The sequence below is a fragment of the Lissotriton vulgaris genome, chromosome 6 (genome assembly GCF_964263255.1).
Source record: "Lissotriton vulgaris chromosome 6, aLisVul1.2, whole genome shotgun sequence".
In the NCBI taxonomy this organism is placed as follows: domain Eukaryota; kingdom Metazoa; phylum Chordata; class Amphibia; order Caudata; family Salamandridae; genus Lissotriton; species Lissotriton vulgaris.
This window is the reverse complement of record NC_141694.1, coordinates 699575149-699592326: the sequence shown is the minus strand read 5'-3', so window position 1 is coordinate 699592326 and position 17178 is coordinate 699575149. Positions and strand designations below refer to the sequence as shown.

Below are 17178 nucleotides of genomic sequence, written 5' to 3'. Positions count from 1 at the left end.
CAGTCACATACAACGGGGACCGCATTCCAATGGCTGGTTTTCGGCCGCTGAAATTCGAGTTCCGAGGCCGATCTGCCTACTGCAAACTCTATGTATCAGAGAAAGGTCCCTCTGTGCTGGGGTGGCTGGACCAGGGTGACCTAGGCATCAAGCTAGATCCTGGAGGCAAGGAACAGATCTTGTTAACGGAACATGGAACATGGCCGGACCTGGACAAATGGAGAAACGCGTTCCCCAGGGTGTTTGGAGGCACGGTGGGGAAGCTAGAGAAATTCTCACACAAAATAATTCTGAAAGACAAGGCAGTACCCGTGGCTCACAGGGCCAGGAATATCCCCATTGCGGTACGGGAGGCAGTCCAAGAAGAACTCCAGGACCTGGAAAGGAAAGGGATCATCGAGCCCATCACGTGCGCGGAATGGCTGGCGCCATTGGTGGTAGTTAAAAAACCAAGCGGAAAGGTCAGGCTGTGCGTGGACCTTAGGGAGCTCAATAAGAACATTGTGGTGGAAAAGTTCCCTCTGCCAAGAATTGAGGAGATGCTGGCTAGCACCCGGGGCATCAAATGGTACTCCACCATCGATTTGACCTCGGCCTACCACCAAATTGCCCTACATTCGGAGAGCCGCCATCTCACATCGTTTATCACTCCGTTTGGATGTTATCAATTTCGCCGCATGCCATTCGGGTTGGCCTCAGCGGCAGCAGTCTTCCAGAAGTAATGCACCAGCTCTTCCAGAAAACCACCGGTGTCCAGTACTTCCAGGACGACATCCTGGTAATGGGCCGAGACAAGCCGGACCACGACGCAAAGCTTGAAAAGGTGCTACAGATCTTGGAAGGGAAAGGCCTCACGGCGGAATGGTCCAAGTGCCGCATTGGAATGGCATCAGTGACGTACCTGGGACATGAAATAGGGGTAGAGGGAGTGACCCCAAAGGCTGAAAATGTCAAGGCAATCTGCGATGCGCCCCCACCTACCAATAAAGACGAAGTCAGGTCATTCCTCGGCATGGCCGAATATTACGGGAAGTTTGTGCAACATTTCGCCTCAAGGACCCACCACATGAGGCAACTGACAAGAGATAACACAGAGTTTTAATGGTCAGAAGAGGCACAAGGTGAATTTGAAGCAGTCAAGAAGGCAAACACTGAGGCCATTCCACTCCAAGGGTATGACCCCCAAGGAAGAACAGTTCTGACCACGGACGCCAGCGATAAAGGACTGGGGGCAGTCCTTATGCAGGACAGGGGACAAGGACAAATAGACACCATAAGCTTTGCATCACGCACACTGTCGGACACTGAGAAGCGGTACAGCGTAATAGAGAAGGAGATGTTGGCAGTGGTGTGGGCCACATCGAGGTTCAGACAGTTTCTGTGGGGCACACGGTTCCTACTGAGAACGGATCATAAACCCCTGCTGAAGGTGCTAACGTCGAGTGGACACGCCGAGGCTACACCCAGGATCTCAAAAATGTCACTGAAGTTACTAGAGTTCAGGTACGACGTGGAGCACATACCAGGAAACAAGAACAGAGTGGCAGATTACCTAAGCAGGGCAGCCGCCATGGAACCAAGTGAAGAGAACAATGCAGGAACGGAGGAATGGGTGGCACTCACCTGAGAACCAGGAGGCCTCCATCAGCCTCCCAGAATGGAAACAGGCATACGACGAGGATGTGGCGTTGAAGGAAGTGAAGTTCGTTACCCAAGGGTGGCCTGAGAAGAGAACACTCGGAGTGGAACTTAAACCCTACTATGAAATCAGAGAAGAACTGTCGATGGACGACAAAGGAGTGTTTGTGCACAGGGGTGAGAAAGTAATATCACCCGCGAACATCATCAACAGACTGTTAGACACACTCCACGAGGGACATCTTGGAATCTGCAAACTAAGATTGAGGACCAGACAAGACATGTAAGAAACTGCAGCAGATGCCAAGGGACCGATAAAGCCCTTAAACCACTCCGCCCCGAACTGGGTAAGTTCGAACTGCCAAAGAACCCCTGGGAGGAACTGAGCGTGGACATCTTGGGCCCGGTTCTGGACATACGGGGAGTCCAAAAGGACGTGTGTGTCATGGTGGACCGGTACTCGAAATGGCCCGAGATAACTATAGGAGAGACCATGGACGCGGAAACAATCATCAAGTTCTTGGCAGATACATTTGTGAGGGAAGGCATCCCCAAGGCGGTGCTCGGTGACAACGGACCCCAGTTCAAGTCAGAGAAGTGGAATAACTTCATGAGCAGGAATGGCATTGTAGCCAAACACACAGCCATTTATCACCCCGCCGGGAACGGCTTAGTGGAGCGGTTCAACAGGGTGGTGATGGGGTCGATACAAGCTGCCATATCCGACGATAAGGACTGGGAAGTGGAAATTTGGCACATGGTCTGGGCCTACAGGATCACGCCCACAAGCACAGGCTACAGAGGACGCGAACCATTTACACAAGACAACAGAGTGTGAAAAAAAAAACAGTCACTAGCGAATGGTCACCCTCTGTGGTGCGAGCCAACCTTGAGAAGGCTCAGGCAGTCTACACCAAGCATTACGACAACAGAAGGAATGTACGGAGTACTGGCCTGGAGAAAGGAGAATGGGTGCGAGTGAGGTTGGCCAATGCGCAGAGGAAGGGGGAGAGCAAATACAGCAAGCCCATGCAAGTGAAAGAAGTCCTGGGCAGGGCAGCCTTGCGACGGAAGCGTGTGGTCGCAGGACCGCATGGCAAGATGTAACAAAATCTTGAACTGGGACCAAAGAACCACAGACTTTGGAGACGAAGAGACTGAATCGGTTGAGCAGGAGCCCCCAGAGACCACGGCTGGGGAGGATGAAGAAGGCCCACAAGAACTAGAGACAGTGGTACATGATCAGGAGCAGGGGGCAGGAAGACGTCGAAACGAGAGAGAAGGAGGCGCGGCCGCGCAGGAGAGTGAAGGAAGCAACGAAAGTGAGAACGCCAACACCCCGGTAAGACTGACCCGCAGGGGTAGGGTGGTAGTCAAACCAGCCAGATTCAGAGACTATGAAATCAACAGTGGACTATGAGTAATAACTTGTGCGTTGGAAAAAGGGGAGATATGTAGTAGCGCGCTCTAGTGTACGCACGTCACGTAAGCCACGTGACGTGCCACGCCCGCGTAAGGCTGCGCGCGCTGCTTAAATCATTGGCGCGAAGAGCCGGTACGGGCAGTTGAGGCTCGGCGCTCTTTAGGGACAGATGTATCTAATAAAGCACGGTTGAACTAGCACCAAGGTTGCAGCGTCATCTTTTGGGGGGAAACCAGGACATTACAGTCAGTCCCTGGCTGAGCAGCGTCTTGCCACTGAACACAAACCTCTCTGGACCTCCCCCAGCTCACCTAAATTACAGATAGCTTTGCTGCCTCACGCTGATGAGGGTGTTGATGTGAGTCAGCAGGGGTGAGAGGATGAAGGGTGGGCAAAGAAGGGGGCTAATGGGGTGTTAAAAATATCACCCACAATATAATGAAGGTTTAAAACCGCTTTAAAGCTGCAAACCACTTTAAACTTGCAAATTAGTCAGAAACGAGCACGCAGGTGCATGGGCAAGATTGGAGCAAGATGACAGGGGTGCTGCTGTTGGAACAACCTTAATGCACCCAGCTCCATGCGCCCCTCAGAATATTGGCGGCCTGGACCCAGCTGCTCGCCCATGCAAAAGGCCGAGCCTGTCGCTAAAGCGCTGTTATGCTTTATTGTTCACCTGCTGCTTGATAAAATGGTTGATAAACTATTTTGAACTGCATTCAGTTCATAAATAAAAACGGCAGGCACGTTATGGTGGTATAGAATTGGAAAGAGCTTGCAGCTCTAATATTGAATGATTCCAGCTGGATTGGTTCTTGGGTATTTCAATCTGCCCTATAGGCCCATAACACACCTGTGAGCCTGTACATTACTTGTCTCGAGCATGTGTGCTACTTCTAACCCTCTCGTATGCCTTTGTGCTACTTCCTCATCCTCAAGCCTGTTTGCTACTTGCTCCCTCTCAAACCTGTGTGCTACTTGCCTCAAACCTATGCGCTACTTGCCATTGTGGAACCAGTGTGCTGCTTGTCCCCCCTGAACTTGTAAACCATCAAGCTACCCTTAAACCTGTGTGCTCCTTGCCCACACTTGAGCCTGTTGCTTGTCTGCCTGGAGCTTGTGTACTACTTGCCTCCTCTCCAAGCCGGAGGACTGCTTGCCCACCCATTCCTGAGTCTGCGTGTTTATTGCTCACCAATAGACACCTGTGAATTCAATGCCAGTGTTAAAAAAAAAAAAAAGCAGCAATAATCAGGGTTCAGTGGCATCTCTGGTAACTTGATCCTGGTGCTACTGCACCTGCTGCACCAATGGAAGCTAGGCCCACTGAATTCAGATTATTGCTGTATTTTCTCATTCAAACAGCAGCAGGCGGGCAATTTCCTGTCTTGCACTAGGGAGCATGACTGGCGCTTTAAATGTGTTGGTGCTGTCAGGTTATTTTGAGAGGGAGAGTAAAGCACTTCGCAGGAGAGGCGCGATATTTTTAATTGTAGAGTAATGCCATTTCTGAGAAACAAGCAGGCACTCTGGCATAGGGTACCTGCAACTGCCACTGCTTAATATGATGAATTAACGTCCATGTCCCAACCAGCTATGAATGAGAGAGGATGATCTAAAAGTGCTGGGCCGTGATAAAGATGTTTTCCCATAAATTATTTTCTTTTCAAATCTGAACCCTGGCTGTAGTATCGTGTGCAGCAGTCTAGTGTTTGGGGTAGAGTCGTGGGAGGAGCAGGAAAGGGAGGAGCAGGGAACCGGATTGGGAAGGCAGTTAGAGTAGGGACGAGTTGGCCGATGGAGGCAAAGAAAAAGCTCCTACAAAAGACATCATAGTGTCCGAGTGTTATTTACCTTGGGGACACGACACTGGCGACGAGGGTGGGATGGCTGCGCTATGCCTGCACACGAATCCCAGGACCTGAACAACTCGTCCTATGAGGCACCAGCAGAAGGTCGCCGTCGCGACAAATGTGCCTGAGGACAGACCGCTGCTAGAGTCGAAGCAGACCACCCAGCAACACATGCCCGTAGCTCCGTGGCCTGAAAACCACGTGGAGCGCATGCCTGAACGCACTAGTGAGCGCTAGATCGAACGCGCTGTTGAGCGCCAAATCGTGGGCACTCACCCCCGATGCGTGAGATTGCGCGTGGCGAGTTGAAAAGAGACGTCGGGAGCCCACCCCGCAGCACGGAGCCCTCCGAGGTGAATGATGGTAGCCCAGGACCTTTTGAAGGGAAGATCCCCAGGTCGCGCGTGGTGCGCATCAGCCGGGTGAGTGCCTGATTGGAAAGTGAATCCAAGAAAGAGTCAAATCTCGTGAGGAATGGGATTTTGAGTGGCGGCCATCTTGAAGTCAGGCGGCCATAGACATTCCCTATCTAAAGACAGTGACCGGCCACTTTAGGGTCAGGCAGACAGACTTTTGGTATCAAGCACTGGCAAATGCAAGAGTTGCAGTGCAATTGCCCGAGCAAATGCAAGATGATTAAACAAGCGTAAGCAAATGCGAATTACAAAATAAACAAGCACAAGCAAATGCAAGCGTCAAATATAGATAATCACAGGCAAGTGCAAATTAAAATGCAAACAAGCCCGAGCAAACGCAAGCTGATACAAACAAGCACAAGTAGATACAAATCCTGGATGCAACAAGCACGGACAAATACAAGTCCCGAACTTAGCGAGCACCAGCAAATGTAAATCTCGAATGCGACAAGCATGAGTCAATGTGGATCCCGAACGTAACGAGCACCAGCAAAGGCCAGGTCCAAAGTAACTCTCAGCACCACGTGAAAATAAATAGTTGAAACTAAAAGAGCCTAAGAAAACAAATGATCTAGAAGCTGAGTAAACAGGTATCCAGGAAGTTTTCTCTCATCAACTAAATGATTGGACAACCTGTCCATAAAGAGACGCAAGAACAAGATGTCAACGTTGCCACATATCATCGCAAAAGAACTCCAAACCACCTGCAGCTAGCACATGACACTAAAGAAAGCGGGAATTCGCTGTACCACCATTCACGCACGATGCAGCTGAGTGGTGATCATTTCCAAACTCAGGAAATCCAAGCTCAACTCACCGAAGCATACTGAGACAGTCGTGCTAAGGGCGGAAAAAATACAGTAACCACCCGGGAGCAGCAAATCTTCCCAAAATCAAAGAAACGACCAGACACAGGACCACGGCCGAAGAGGGTCAGCGGATGAAACGGGAAGCAAAATAAACCACCCTGTCACTGCAGCAGACTATAACCTTCCCCCCTCATTGCGGTGGAAAAAGTGACACTGCTGTCCAATCCCTGCATTGACATACCACCCCCAGTGACACAGACAAACAGTCGGAGCTTGGGTCCCCAATGGAACAGGTGGCTGGAATCACTGAATGACTTTCTTGAAACAACCGGTGAGCGAAGGGATGGAAAACGTCTACTATTGCTACTTCAGCTTGTAGGTCACGAAGGCCGACGCTTAATCAGAACATTTCCAGCAAAAGACACAGATACATATGGAAAACTCAAAGAGACGCTACGCGCTCATTTCGACACAAAGGAAGACGTGGATCATGAACGCATCGCCTTCAACGCGGCACAGCAGGAACCCGGGGAATCATTACCAAACTTCATAACAAGGCTACAAAGTCTGGTGCACCACTGCCATTTCAACACATTTACAGATGAGGAAGCAGTTCGACTCCGGGTAATTGAAGGTTGTTCAAAACCTGACACAAAACGCAAGATCCTTCAAGGGCAGTTCTCGCTAAAGGAAATCATCAGGAGGGCTGACGTTGGAGAGCGGGTTAAAGCAAGACAATTAGCAAAAGAACTGCACCCGAATGCAAGTCACAAAGATAAAAGAAAGGAGACGTCTCATGTCTGTGAAGAAAGCCCAAGAAACAAACGAAACCTGAAAGAGGGAGGGCGAAGGCAGAATAGAGATAAGACAGCGGAAGAAACCAAGTGATGTGAAACTCCCTGAGGTAACAACACAAAAGGCAGTGAAGGATGATTATGACAGCCTCACTGATACGTCTTCACTGAATCATTCAACAGGCATTACAAACTATTCGGATGAAACATCAAGTGGGACAGACCACACAAAGGAGACAGATGACAGTCTGCTCAATGGATATGTAGTAAGGAGCAAATACAGACGAGTGGACAAGTCACGCCAACTCTGGACACCGGTATACGAACACTCTCTAGCAACCCACTGCCCATCAAATGTCGTAGACCCTTCTGAAGAAGCATTAAGAAGTAGGACACATTACACAAGTGTCACTGCTGTCAGTGCACCCAACAAACGAGAAGAAGACACCAATCACATGAGGTGTGGTAAGCCACTCAAGCAACGGAAAGGGATAGGCATGTGCACTCAAGACATCCATGACAATGAGAAAACTGGGAAGAGAGAGTTAATGTCATGTGAGAGGGACAGAGACCAAACGCTCCACGACCAGACCAAAGAAATAAACGCGTGGCTAGCAAATAACCTATCCACCGCAATAACACAAAGGACACCTCAAAAGCTACACCCACAAAAATGTCTCACAGATGACTCCGACTCCAGGAGCATGTCATCACAGACTACCAGCTCAAGAAATGCATCAGTCAAAACACTCTCAAAGGAACTTTCTCAGAGGAAATCGCAAAAGGCTCCTCCAATTCAGAAAGCATGTCTGTACGGTCACTCCGGCCAACCGAATCAAGGTCCTTACAATGCTCATGGCATCAATCACCAAAATGCACAATAGAATCAGAACTTTCTCCCCGTCCAGAGCAGCATATCTCACGTCAATGACTCAGAATACTTGATCACCCCACAATACAACACGTCATGTCAGTCAGTTATTTCAAGACATAAAGAATATACCAGCACCCCTGAAGGGGTCAGCGAGGCTGACTCAACGCGCTTGCAGAAGGAAAGCAGATATACGGGACAGCACCGACCGGGTGAGAAAGGGCTATCCTGCCACTCAGCAAAGAAGGCAAAATGTGTGGATAAGGAAGAAACATACACATTCCCGGAAGATAAGAGTCCACTAGACCCAAATGCGAGTGGGAGTGGGTGAGACAAACTGGGTCAACAAATGAGTCCCGAGACCAAACTGAGCCATCCATGTCAGATAGTGCCTTACTGCCTGGTATGCACGACTCGGAACAAGAGGACATTGCTGCCCCCGACTGGAAGAGACAAAAGGAGATAAAATCTCTTGCAGATGTTCGGAAGAGAACCAGAACACCGTCCACTCTTGAGGGAGATCGAGCGTCAGTCGAACGAGAGCTACCAAGAAAGACAGATTGCCGCTATCGAGCTGAGCCATCAACTGCCACTTCACAAAACGCAACCACGATCGCGTCAGAATCTGTAAATGAGTGGATAACTCAGAAGATTATTGGAAACCGCAACAAATCTGAGAACCAGAGGATCACTCACAATGTCTCGCACTTTCAAAGGTGCACTCCCGCAGTCAAGGATACTCTTGTCAAGACAGCCTACAGATCAAACAATGCAGTGCCTCCAACAGACTATACCTTGCCAACGCCTGAGGAGCTGACTGAGTCTAAGCCTGGAACGGAAACGCGTCTATGACCCGTGCGGGCAATCCGCAGACCTGTGCGGCCAGTCAAGTAACTATAAACATATTTGAAGTTAATCCTATTTTGTTAAGAAGGGGGGAGTTGTAGTATCGTGTGCAGCAGTCTAGTGTTTGGGGTAGATTCGTGGGAGGAGCAGGAAAGGGAGGAGCAGGGAACCGGATTGGGAAGGTAGTTAGAGTAGGGACAAGTTGGCCGATGGAGGCAAAGAATAAAACTCCTACAAAAGACATCATAGTGTCCGAGTGTGTTTTACCTTGGGGACACTACACTGGCCAACCAGTGGGGCTTCTGTAAGGTCTTAAAAACCCGTCCATTACACCCAAGGTAAGCTAGCCTTGCTGTCTCAGCCACCTCGCCTTTTTCTCTTGGCACCAAGACATCTCTTGAGCTTAAAATGAAGAACATAAATATTTGTTTCTGTTTTCATGACCTGGGATTAACTGTTCTTTATTTGATTTATTTCAGCCTTCATGCCTCCAGTTTCGAATCTCCAGACTCCCGACCAGTCTCTGGAACTCGTCTTAGCCCATTGCACCATGTAAACCCATTTTAATTATTTACATAGCCATTGGAGATTATTCTGAAATTGGATTCACAATGTATATAACTATAAAAAGTAAAATGTTCTTATTTCAGTTTTTTAAATCATTTTTTTAATGTTTTTCATAATAGTTTTTCAGTTGACTTTTTTACAGCAAATGTGATTGAATTTGTCTAGCTTGCGAAGCTAAAAACAATTCTGTCAAGGTCCAGGTCATCCAAAAACAACTGTATATAGGGAATTAAATTCAACCTGTTATCATTGGGGAAACGGGGTAAAAAAATATTTAAGAATTAATCAATTGATCAGAAATAAAGCACAAAGCAAATAACATGCATGTGATATTTTTGTGCTTTTTTATGTTTCCCCTGTACAGCTCTTGCGCTGCTTGGGAAATCTAATAATTTCAATATATCTTAAAAGGGGCTTCGCCAGGGGCTGTTCCTCCGCAGTGTCGGAGGCGCAGCGCCTCACTACCTGGCTCAGAGCAAGCAAATGAAAAATAAAACTATGTTCAGCGTCGTTTTATTTTTCATTTGCCGTCTCTGAGCCAGCTTGTGGAGGGAGGGGCAGGGTGGGGCGTGGGAGGAGGAGTGCTGTGTGCACTCCCATATGTGTTTGGCCGCCCGTCTCAAGCTGACCAGAACACACATGTGCACTTAGGTTTCTCCAACCCGGCTGCATTGAACAGCCTGGCAGGAGAAACCTCCCACAGATTCCCTGACCTGAGCGGAGTGTCTCTTCAGCCCGCTCAGGCCAATCCCCACACTGCTGTCCCTGAGGCTGCAGAGAAGAGAAGAGGAAGTGTGACGCGGTAGGCGGCCATCGGCTTCAGGGACTTTTTTTTATCTTTAAATACTATCTTACACCCGGCGCGTTTCCCCCACTTCTGCGCTCCCCCTCCCGTGTTCTCTCCACCTCCCATTGTTTGTCGCAGTCCCCTGGGCTTCTCTTATCAATTCCCAAGGCCAAAGTACTCATCCCAATCTGCTTTAGTGGGTGGAACTTCCTTCATACATTAAGGCATTTAAGATGCACATCTTCTGCTTAAGCTGTTGACACTGTTTAAGCCCCATTCACCGTCCAGACTTCAGGGTCTGTTAAACTGTTAAATATGATCTCTTTCCATGGAGAAGGCAGACAGCTTCAAACAGTATGCAGGAATGTTTGCTTTTTATTACTTTGTTGTGGAAAGCAGATGCATTTGCCTTAGAACTTTTGCAGCATTTCCTATTCATGCATCAGTACCTTTCTTTGCACTTTGTAGGCATTATTGGATTGATTTTACTACTATACAGGCAGTTACAATTGCAGTTAAAAGGGGCTTTATTTAAATGGTGCAGTGATTTTGGGGCCAAACGTTATTATAACTCCACGAAACACCAAATATTGCTATATTTTACTACTAAACAGGCAGTCATAACAGCAGTTATCTACCAGCCACTAGGCCATGATTTCAATAAGCAGTGGCACTGGGACCAAAAGCTCTAGACACTCACTAAGCACCTATATTTTACAACTAAACAGGCAGCCACAAGTGCAGTTATTTTTCAGGCACTAGGGTGATGATTTGAATGGTGCATCAAGTCCAGTGGCACCGGGCCCAAAAGTCAACAGGGCCATTATTTGAATGGTGCAGCAGGTTCAGTGGCACTGGGCCCAAACGTTGTCAGAACACCGCTATACTTGCTATATTATTATTATTATACTTTACGATTAAACAGGCAGTTATCTAGCGACCACTTGGGTCATGACTTCAATGGTGCAGCAGTTACAGTGACACCAGGATCAAATCCCATTAAGCACCTTATATTACTATATTTTGCTACTAAACTGCCATAATTGAAGTTAACTTGCAGGACAACAGGCTCGTGATTTGAATGGTGCAGCAGGTGCAGTTGCACTGGGGCCAACAGTTGTCATAAATCCATTAAAAACGGATTATTGCTATATTTTACAACTGAACAGGCAGTTATAGGTGCAGTTATCTAGCAAGCGCTAGGGTCATGATTTCAATAGTGCAGCAGGTGCAGTGACACCGGGACCGAGAGCTCCAGGCACCCCACTAAACACTGATTATTGCTGTATTTTACAACTAAATAGGCAGTCACAAGTGCAGTTATTTTTCAGGCACTAGGGTCATAATTTGAATACTGGAGCAGGTGTAGTGGCACCGGGACGAAAAGTTGTCAGAACTCCTTTAAACACCTAATATTCCTATGTTTTACTACTAAACAGGCAGTCACAATTGCAGTTCCTTTGCCGTTAAAAGGGGCTTAATTTAAATTGTGCAGCAGGTGCAGTGGAACTGAACCAAAAGCTCCCCACTGAACACAGATAATTGCTAAATGTTACTACTAAACAAGACAGCCACAAGTGCAGTTATCTAGCAGGCAAATAGGGGTCATCATTTCAATGGTGCAGTGACACCACGGAAAACCAAAGGAAATGATGGACGGAGCGTTGACAATACAAGCACTCACTCCCAGTCAACTGATCTGGGTTTAATCCATCGCCGTTCTTTAGCCCACTCTGCCACCCCAGTTCAGACATGGTCATATGCAAATCAGTCTGACCCTGTGCCTCATGGGAACAGTCCAGCCAGAATTGCCAAGCCATGCCTTTCCTGGACCGGAAACAAGCTACCGAGGACCGGTTTCTGGCATTTCAGCCGTCTTCAGCCCGGCTTGCTTGAATCCAGTGGCAAAGTGAGCAAGGTACTCACGTCTGAGCATACCCTGCCAACTTATGGCAAACAAAGAAAAACCAAAGGAAATGATGGACGGAGCCTTGACAAGCTACGAGGACCGGTTTCTGGCAGTGACACCACGACCATAAGCTCTAGGCACCCCACTAAACACCTAATATTGCTATATTTGACTACTAAACAGGCAGTCACAAATGCAGTTGCTGTGCAGGCACTAGGGGCATGATTTGAATGGTGCAGCAGGTGCAGCAGCAGTGAGCCCAAAAATCAGAACTCTAAACACATCACATTGCTATTACATCAATTAATTCTATTTGTTCCCTCTTACATTTAAGTTTTCATAATGTTGCTATTATTTACCCACACTATACCACTAGTAACAGCGCATTATATTGTCTTTTTTTACATAAACAAGCCATAACACTTCAACAGACTTTCTGTAACTTATATTGTACAACTACTCAGCATGCTACAACTTAGAACAAAAAACTGCTTAATATTAATCATATAGGCGACCCCTAATGCATTTACCAATGCTTGTTATATTCGTAGCCCTTGGTTGCTTGATCATGGCTCATGTTTCTGCTCGAATTGTTTTGTTTTAGTGGAAATCTTTATGTATTAAGGCTACTCTGGTGTCCTAGGATTTATGTAGAATTGTTGAGCAATTTTCTGTAGGTGCATATGGTACATGTACATAGTTCATGGCACAGGTAGAAGGTAAAGACATTCAGCGGCACGTGTACAACTGGTTTTAGCGGTCGCTTACGGAGAATCGGGCCGTTAGTGACCGCTAAAATGCTTTTTGGCATGTACCAACCCTATTTTGCGAGTCGGTAACCTTTTACCAATTTGAAAAATAGGGTTTGCGAGTTGGTATGAGGAAGGGGCGTGCCAAGGGCATCCCTTCCTAATAGTGAGTCGCAGAGTAATGTATGGTTGCTTTGCAATCCAAATGCGGTCACAAAATATTCATATTTTACCAACTCCATGAAGGAGGTGGTATCCCATTCGCAAACAGGTCCCCTTTGTGAATGTGGGCGCCAACATTTTTTTAAGAGCAGGCATTGTTCCTGTGGGGGCACCAAAACGTATAGTGTTCCTGTTTTTGCGCATCACTCCCGATTTTGGGTGCTTCAGTGCAGTGTGGGGAAAAAAGAGGTTGCCCCTCAATATGTGGTTTGATTTGGTATAACCTATGTTCCTTTTAAATAGTTTCAAAATTTTTTCCATGTAAATTGCGCAACAAAGGTCATATTAAAAAACGATGTAAACTTTTTAAAATAGTTAATTTACATAACGTAGATGTATCACTTAAGTCATTCAGACACAAGAAGCCTCTTAAATAAAAGATGAATGTTAGGGAAGGTAGGAAACTTTTAAGTTAATATTATGCTTTCCCCTAACTTAACCGACACAATATCAGGAGAAACTCGACACACCAACAAACGTAATGAAATAGATTAGCGAAATAGAGTTCAGTTAATTCCAGAGTTTTCTCAAAATGTACGAGCCCTCGATAGGAGCTATACAAAATGGAACTAGGTTGCAGGCAGTTGAGAAAACTTTTATGTACTTAATCACATTTTAAACTCTAGCGAAAAAACAGCAAAACACATATATGTAGGTTACTAGGACAGAGTATAGTGATGCATAGGGAAATAATTTCAGAGTGTAACCAAATTCTGGCAACGAGACCTGTGAGTTTTAAAAAAAAAGCAAACACTTGCATTACGTTTTTTCTTCATCCAGGCTCTTTAAACTACTTTTCTTGTCCCCTCCCTCTACTTGGAACATAGAGTTCTCTTGCTGCTTAGCAGGAGAACCCTTCGTGGTGTGTGCTTCTGGTGACCCCATATGTGGAAAGAGATTGCAGCCTGAGACCCCCCTCTCCCCCACTAGTTCTTTAAAAGGAACAGGGTCATGACTGACAGGTGCCCTTAACCAATGGCTGATAAATGCGAGCTGATAAGTAAAAGTTCAAAGAACTTACAGGAACACTCCAGAATGCGGATGCGATGTTAGAATAGTGACACGACTGCTACAACTATTACTACTGAGCTGTCTGTCCTTCACGTTGCCGTCGGACATTAAGCTGTAAAAAGGCCCACTAATGCCTTTGCTCTGGTCTTCACGTCACTACTATTCCCATAATTAGCGGAGACATACTGTGATCACTCCATTCGACCACTGCCTAGAGGTACCCTCCTCCGACGTCATCTGGGAATTGTGTCCTGTAAATATTGTTTTAGGCCATTGCTAAGAGTCATACTCCTCCGACGGCATCTGTGAGTTGTGCTCCGGGATATTATAGTTCGGGTTGGGGCCGATTCATATACTTTCGTGCCTACCACCATACTTACAATCCACAGTGATTGACCCTTTCTTTGAGGTTACCACACCACTTCTTTATATGTCATGTTCGATATCTACATTGTTTAGCCTTGAGAAAGTCTTGGTACGGACTCTGTACTGACGAAACACGTGTTGGCTGTTTGTTTCTTTGACGTTTGTGAATAAAAAGGAAACAATCTTGATCATCTTGTCTCAAGAAGAATATCTTTGTTGAAACACGCATACATTGTGACTGTATTGGTGAAATAATTGTTGTGACCAACAGGTTTATTTCACATTTTTTTTTTCACATTTTTTTTTTTCACATTTACTTTGGCACTGTAATTTGGTTACCCGCATAATAACATCCTGACGGTCCTATTAGTACACTTTGGAAATTCTCTAAAGTTACATTATCATTACCACACTGGTAGTAATACTACTTTCTACTGGGTAAGGAGAGCCCAGATGATGTAGGGCGGATTCAGGCGGGAACAGATGGGCACTTTTTTCCAAAAAGGAGAATTAGTGCACAGCGAGACACATAGTCATGTCATGCCAACTACCACACAATAAGGTTTTTGGTTATTTTTCAAAGTAGATTCTGTATTGGCCCATTGACTCCCAGATACTATTTCTAGTTGTTTAGTGTTAAGCAGGGCATGTACCTGGTGTGTCGTTAAATAAGCCCAAGGACCCCATTCTAATGTAGTTGTTTTTCTGTGACCAACAGGTCATCTTTAATATTACTTTAAGGATAGTGCTGAATAGATCCTCCTTGTATTTCCGCTCTGGCAGGTCCCTTAGATCTGGTTTAGTCACCCTTAGTAGTGATTGACGGTGGTCTCCCTAGCACTCCTACTGTATTTACAGTCATTGTAATAATCATGTGCCCTAATCAACTTTTCTCTTGATATTTATTTGAATGTGCGGCTACCCCCTCTTAGGGAACACCACTACCAAATTCCTTCTGTCAACTTACAGCAACCAGAGGTTGAGCAGGATTGACCATTTTCCCCTTTGTCTTTAGAGATAATATTGGCTATCGAGAGTGACCTAAAGCTATTGCAGACAGATTTAAGGAGAAAATGTGTTAGACATGAAAATGAATGTGTTTGTCAAGGATGCTTTTAAAATTTTTCATTATAAACATTTGGAAGGCATATGTCAGTGTATTGCAGTCTGTTTTTGAAGAGGTGTTCTAGATAAATTATTTGTTTTTGGTATTGCTTAAGAGACCTAAGTTTCCTGGATCTGCTGCAAATGAAGAGGAGCCTTTCCCTTCTATTCCAAAACCTCCTTTGCACCCGGTGGATGTAAGAAGGATCAGCAACTCTCGTGCACGCCTGTTTAAAACTGGTTCTCAAGGATCCCTCTTGCCTGACAAAGGATTTCATCCTGAAGACGGTAAGAACATACTGGAACATTTTCATTATTTTACACCACTCTTAGTTCACTTTTACGTTTTCGACCTAGCTTTCCTTTCTTTTGCTTCACCCATTAAGGACAACACAACCATGAGCTGCCAGTTGAGACACTACTTTTATGCGTTGTTGTTTAACCTGCTAAAGACTCATGTTTGTAGCAGGGGCCTATTTTGAGATATTGAGCAAAAGCGGATTTTTGTTGCACCTTTTGTCATAACCCGTCCACCTGCTCTGCTATAGTGGTGTATGACCAGTATCCATGATGTACCAAAACAAGCTGTTGTTCTTGGTCTTGATATTTCACAATTCCTCCTTATTTCTACCAGCAGCAGGATTAGTTATCCTTTTAGTACCCTTGGAAACCTGCCAGAATCTCAGAAAACCAGATGCTGCTCCCCCTGATAGAGGGGGAACTAGAGTAACTGTCATACATAGTACTGTAGTAAAAATGGGGGGCCATCAAACTAACAGGGAGAGCTAAGTCCAGCATTTTTCTTGGCTCTAAGAGCCTAGCCAGAGCTTGACAATGAGAACATTTGGCATGGAAATCACGCACCAGATAATAAATAAAAATATGAAAAACTGTATTCAAAGTTCAATGAAGATATTTCTTTGACAACTGTTTTACCTTCGTGCATCAGATTATATCACTGCATTGAGAGGCATTTACTAAAAGTGATAGTTTGTAAGCTTTTAAGCATGAACTGAGAAACATTAATGCCCCTACCACCACTCTGATGACAGTACCATTAGTGAACTAAGAGATAAGTTCGTTGTCATGTACACCCTTTATGCGGGTTATATTTTTATTTTGCATGGAGCAACATTTTAATCCATTAGGCCAAACACAAGAGGGATGTTTGTACAGCACACATCCTCCCTTATTTCAAGGTTTTCTCATATGCTGTAATGAATAAAATAGGAGGCACGATAAAATAAAATAATTGCATACAATCACACAATTTGATCAAGTGGCCAAGCCAGGATTGATCCCAGGTTGTCTGTTTTCTCACTGTGTAATTCAGCCACTACATTGGTATCCCTTTCTAGCTGCTGTTTGACATCAACGTTTAATGGTTTGTCTTTCATTCTTGGTGCATAAGGTAAGAGATTTGGGTAGCAGGGGAAGACACAAAAAAACTCAATGCATTTTAGACTCAAGAGCTTAAGGGGAACTCTGGCTCAAGCAGAACGTAGCATATGTCTCAAACCTTTAGTGGCTCACCTACCTCTATAATTTATTCTGGGTATTCTGTGCCTCATATAAGCTTAGATGCTTATGCCAGTATGATACCTGTTTTGATTGTGAGGATGTCAAGTTTGCACTCATACACTCCAGTACTGTTCCTTACACTTGTACCAAATCTGAAATCTTGCTTGTTTATTGTATCTAAGGGTCGCCTTAAATGGTGCTGCACGATGTGACACGTGTTCCATGTATTGGAAGGAAGCTTGCCGTGGCCCTTCAATACTACATTTGTTACATGCCTTTGACTCAAGCTTGC

The 17178-nt window shown here is 45.8% G+C and overlaps 1 protein-coding gene across 2 annotated transcripts in view; it reads left to right on the top strand.

Annotated features, from left to right (window-relative positions):
- The window catches only part of ARMC2 (armadillo repeat containing 2), a 553174-nt gene that overhangs the window by 90495 nt on the left and 445501 nt on the right, over positions 1-17178 (top strand). For both annotated transcript variants that reach the window (XM_086926679.1, XM_086926680.1), the window contains exons 3-4: positions 9130-9202; positions 15482-15653. In XM_086926679.1, coding sequence (XP_086782805.1) covers positions 9130-9202; positions 15482-15653 — 245 coding nt within the window. The remainder of the gene's footprint in view (positions 1-9129; positions 9203-15481; positions 15654-17178) is intronic.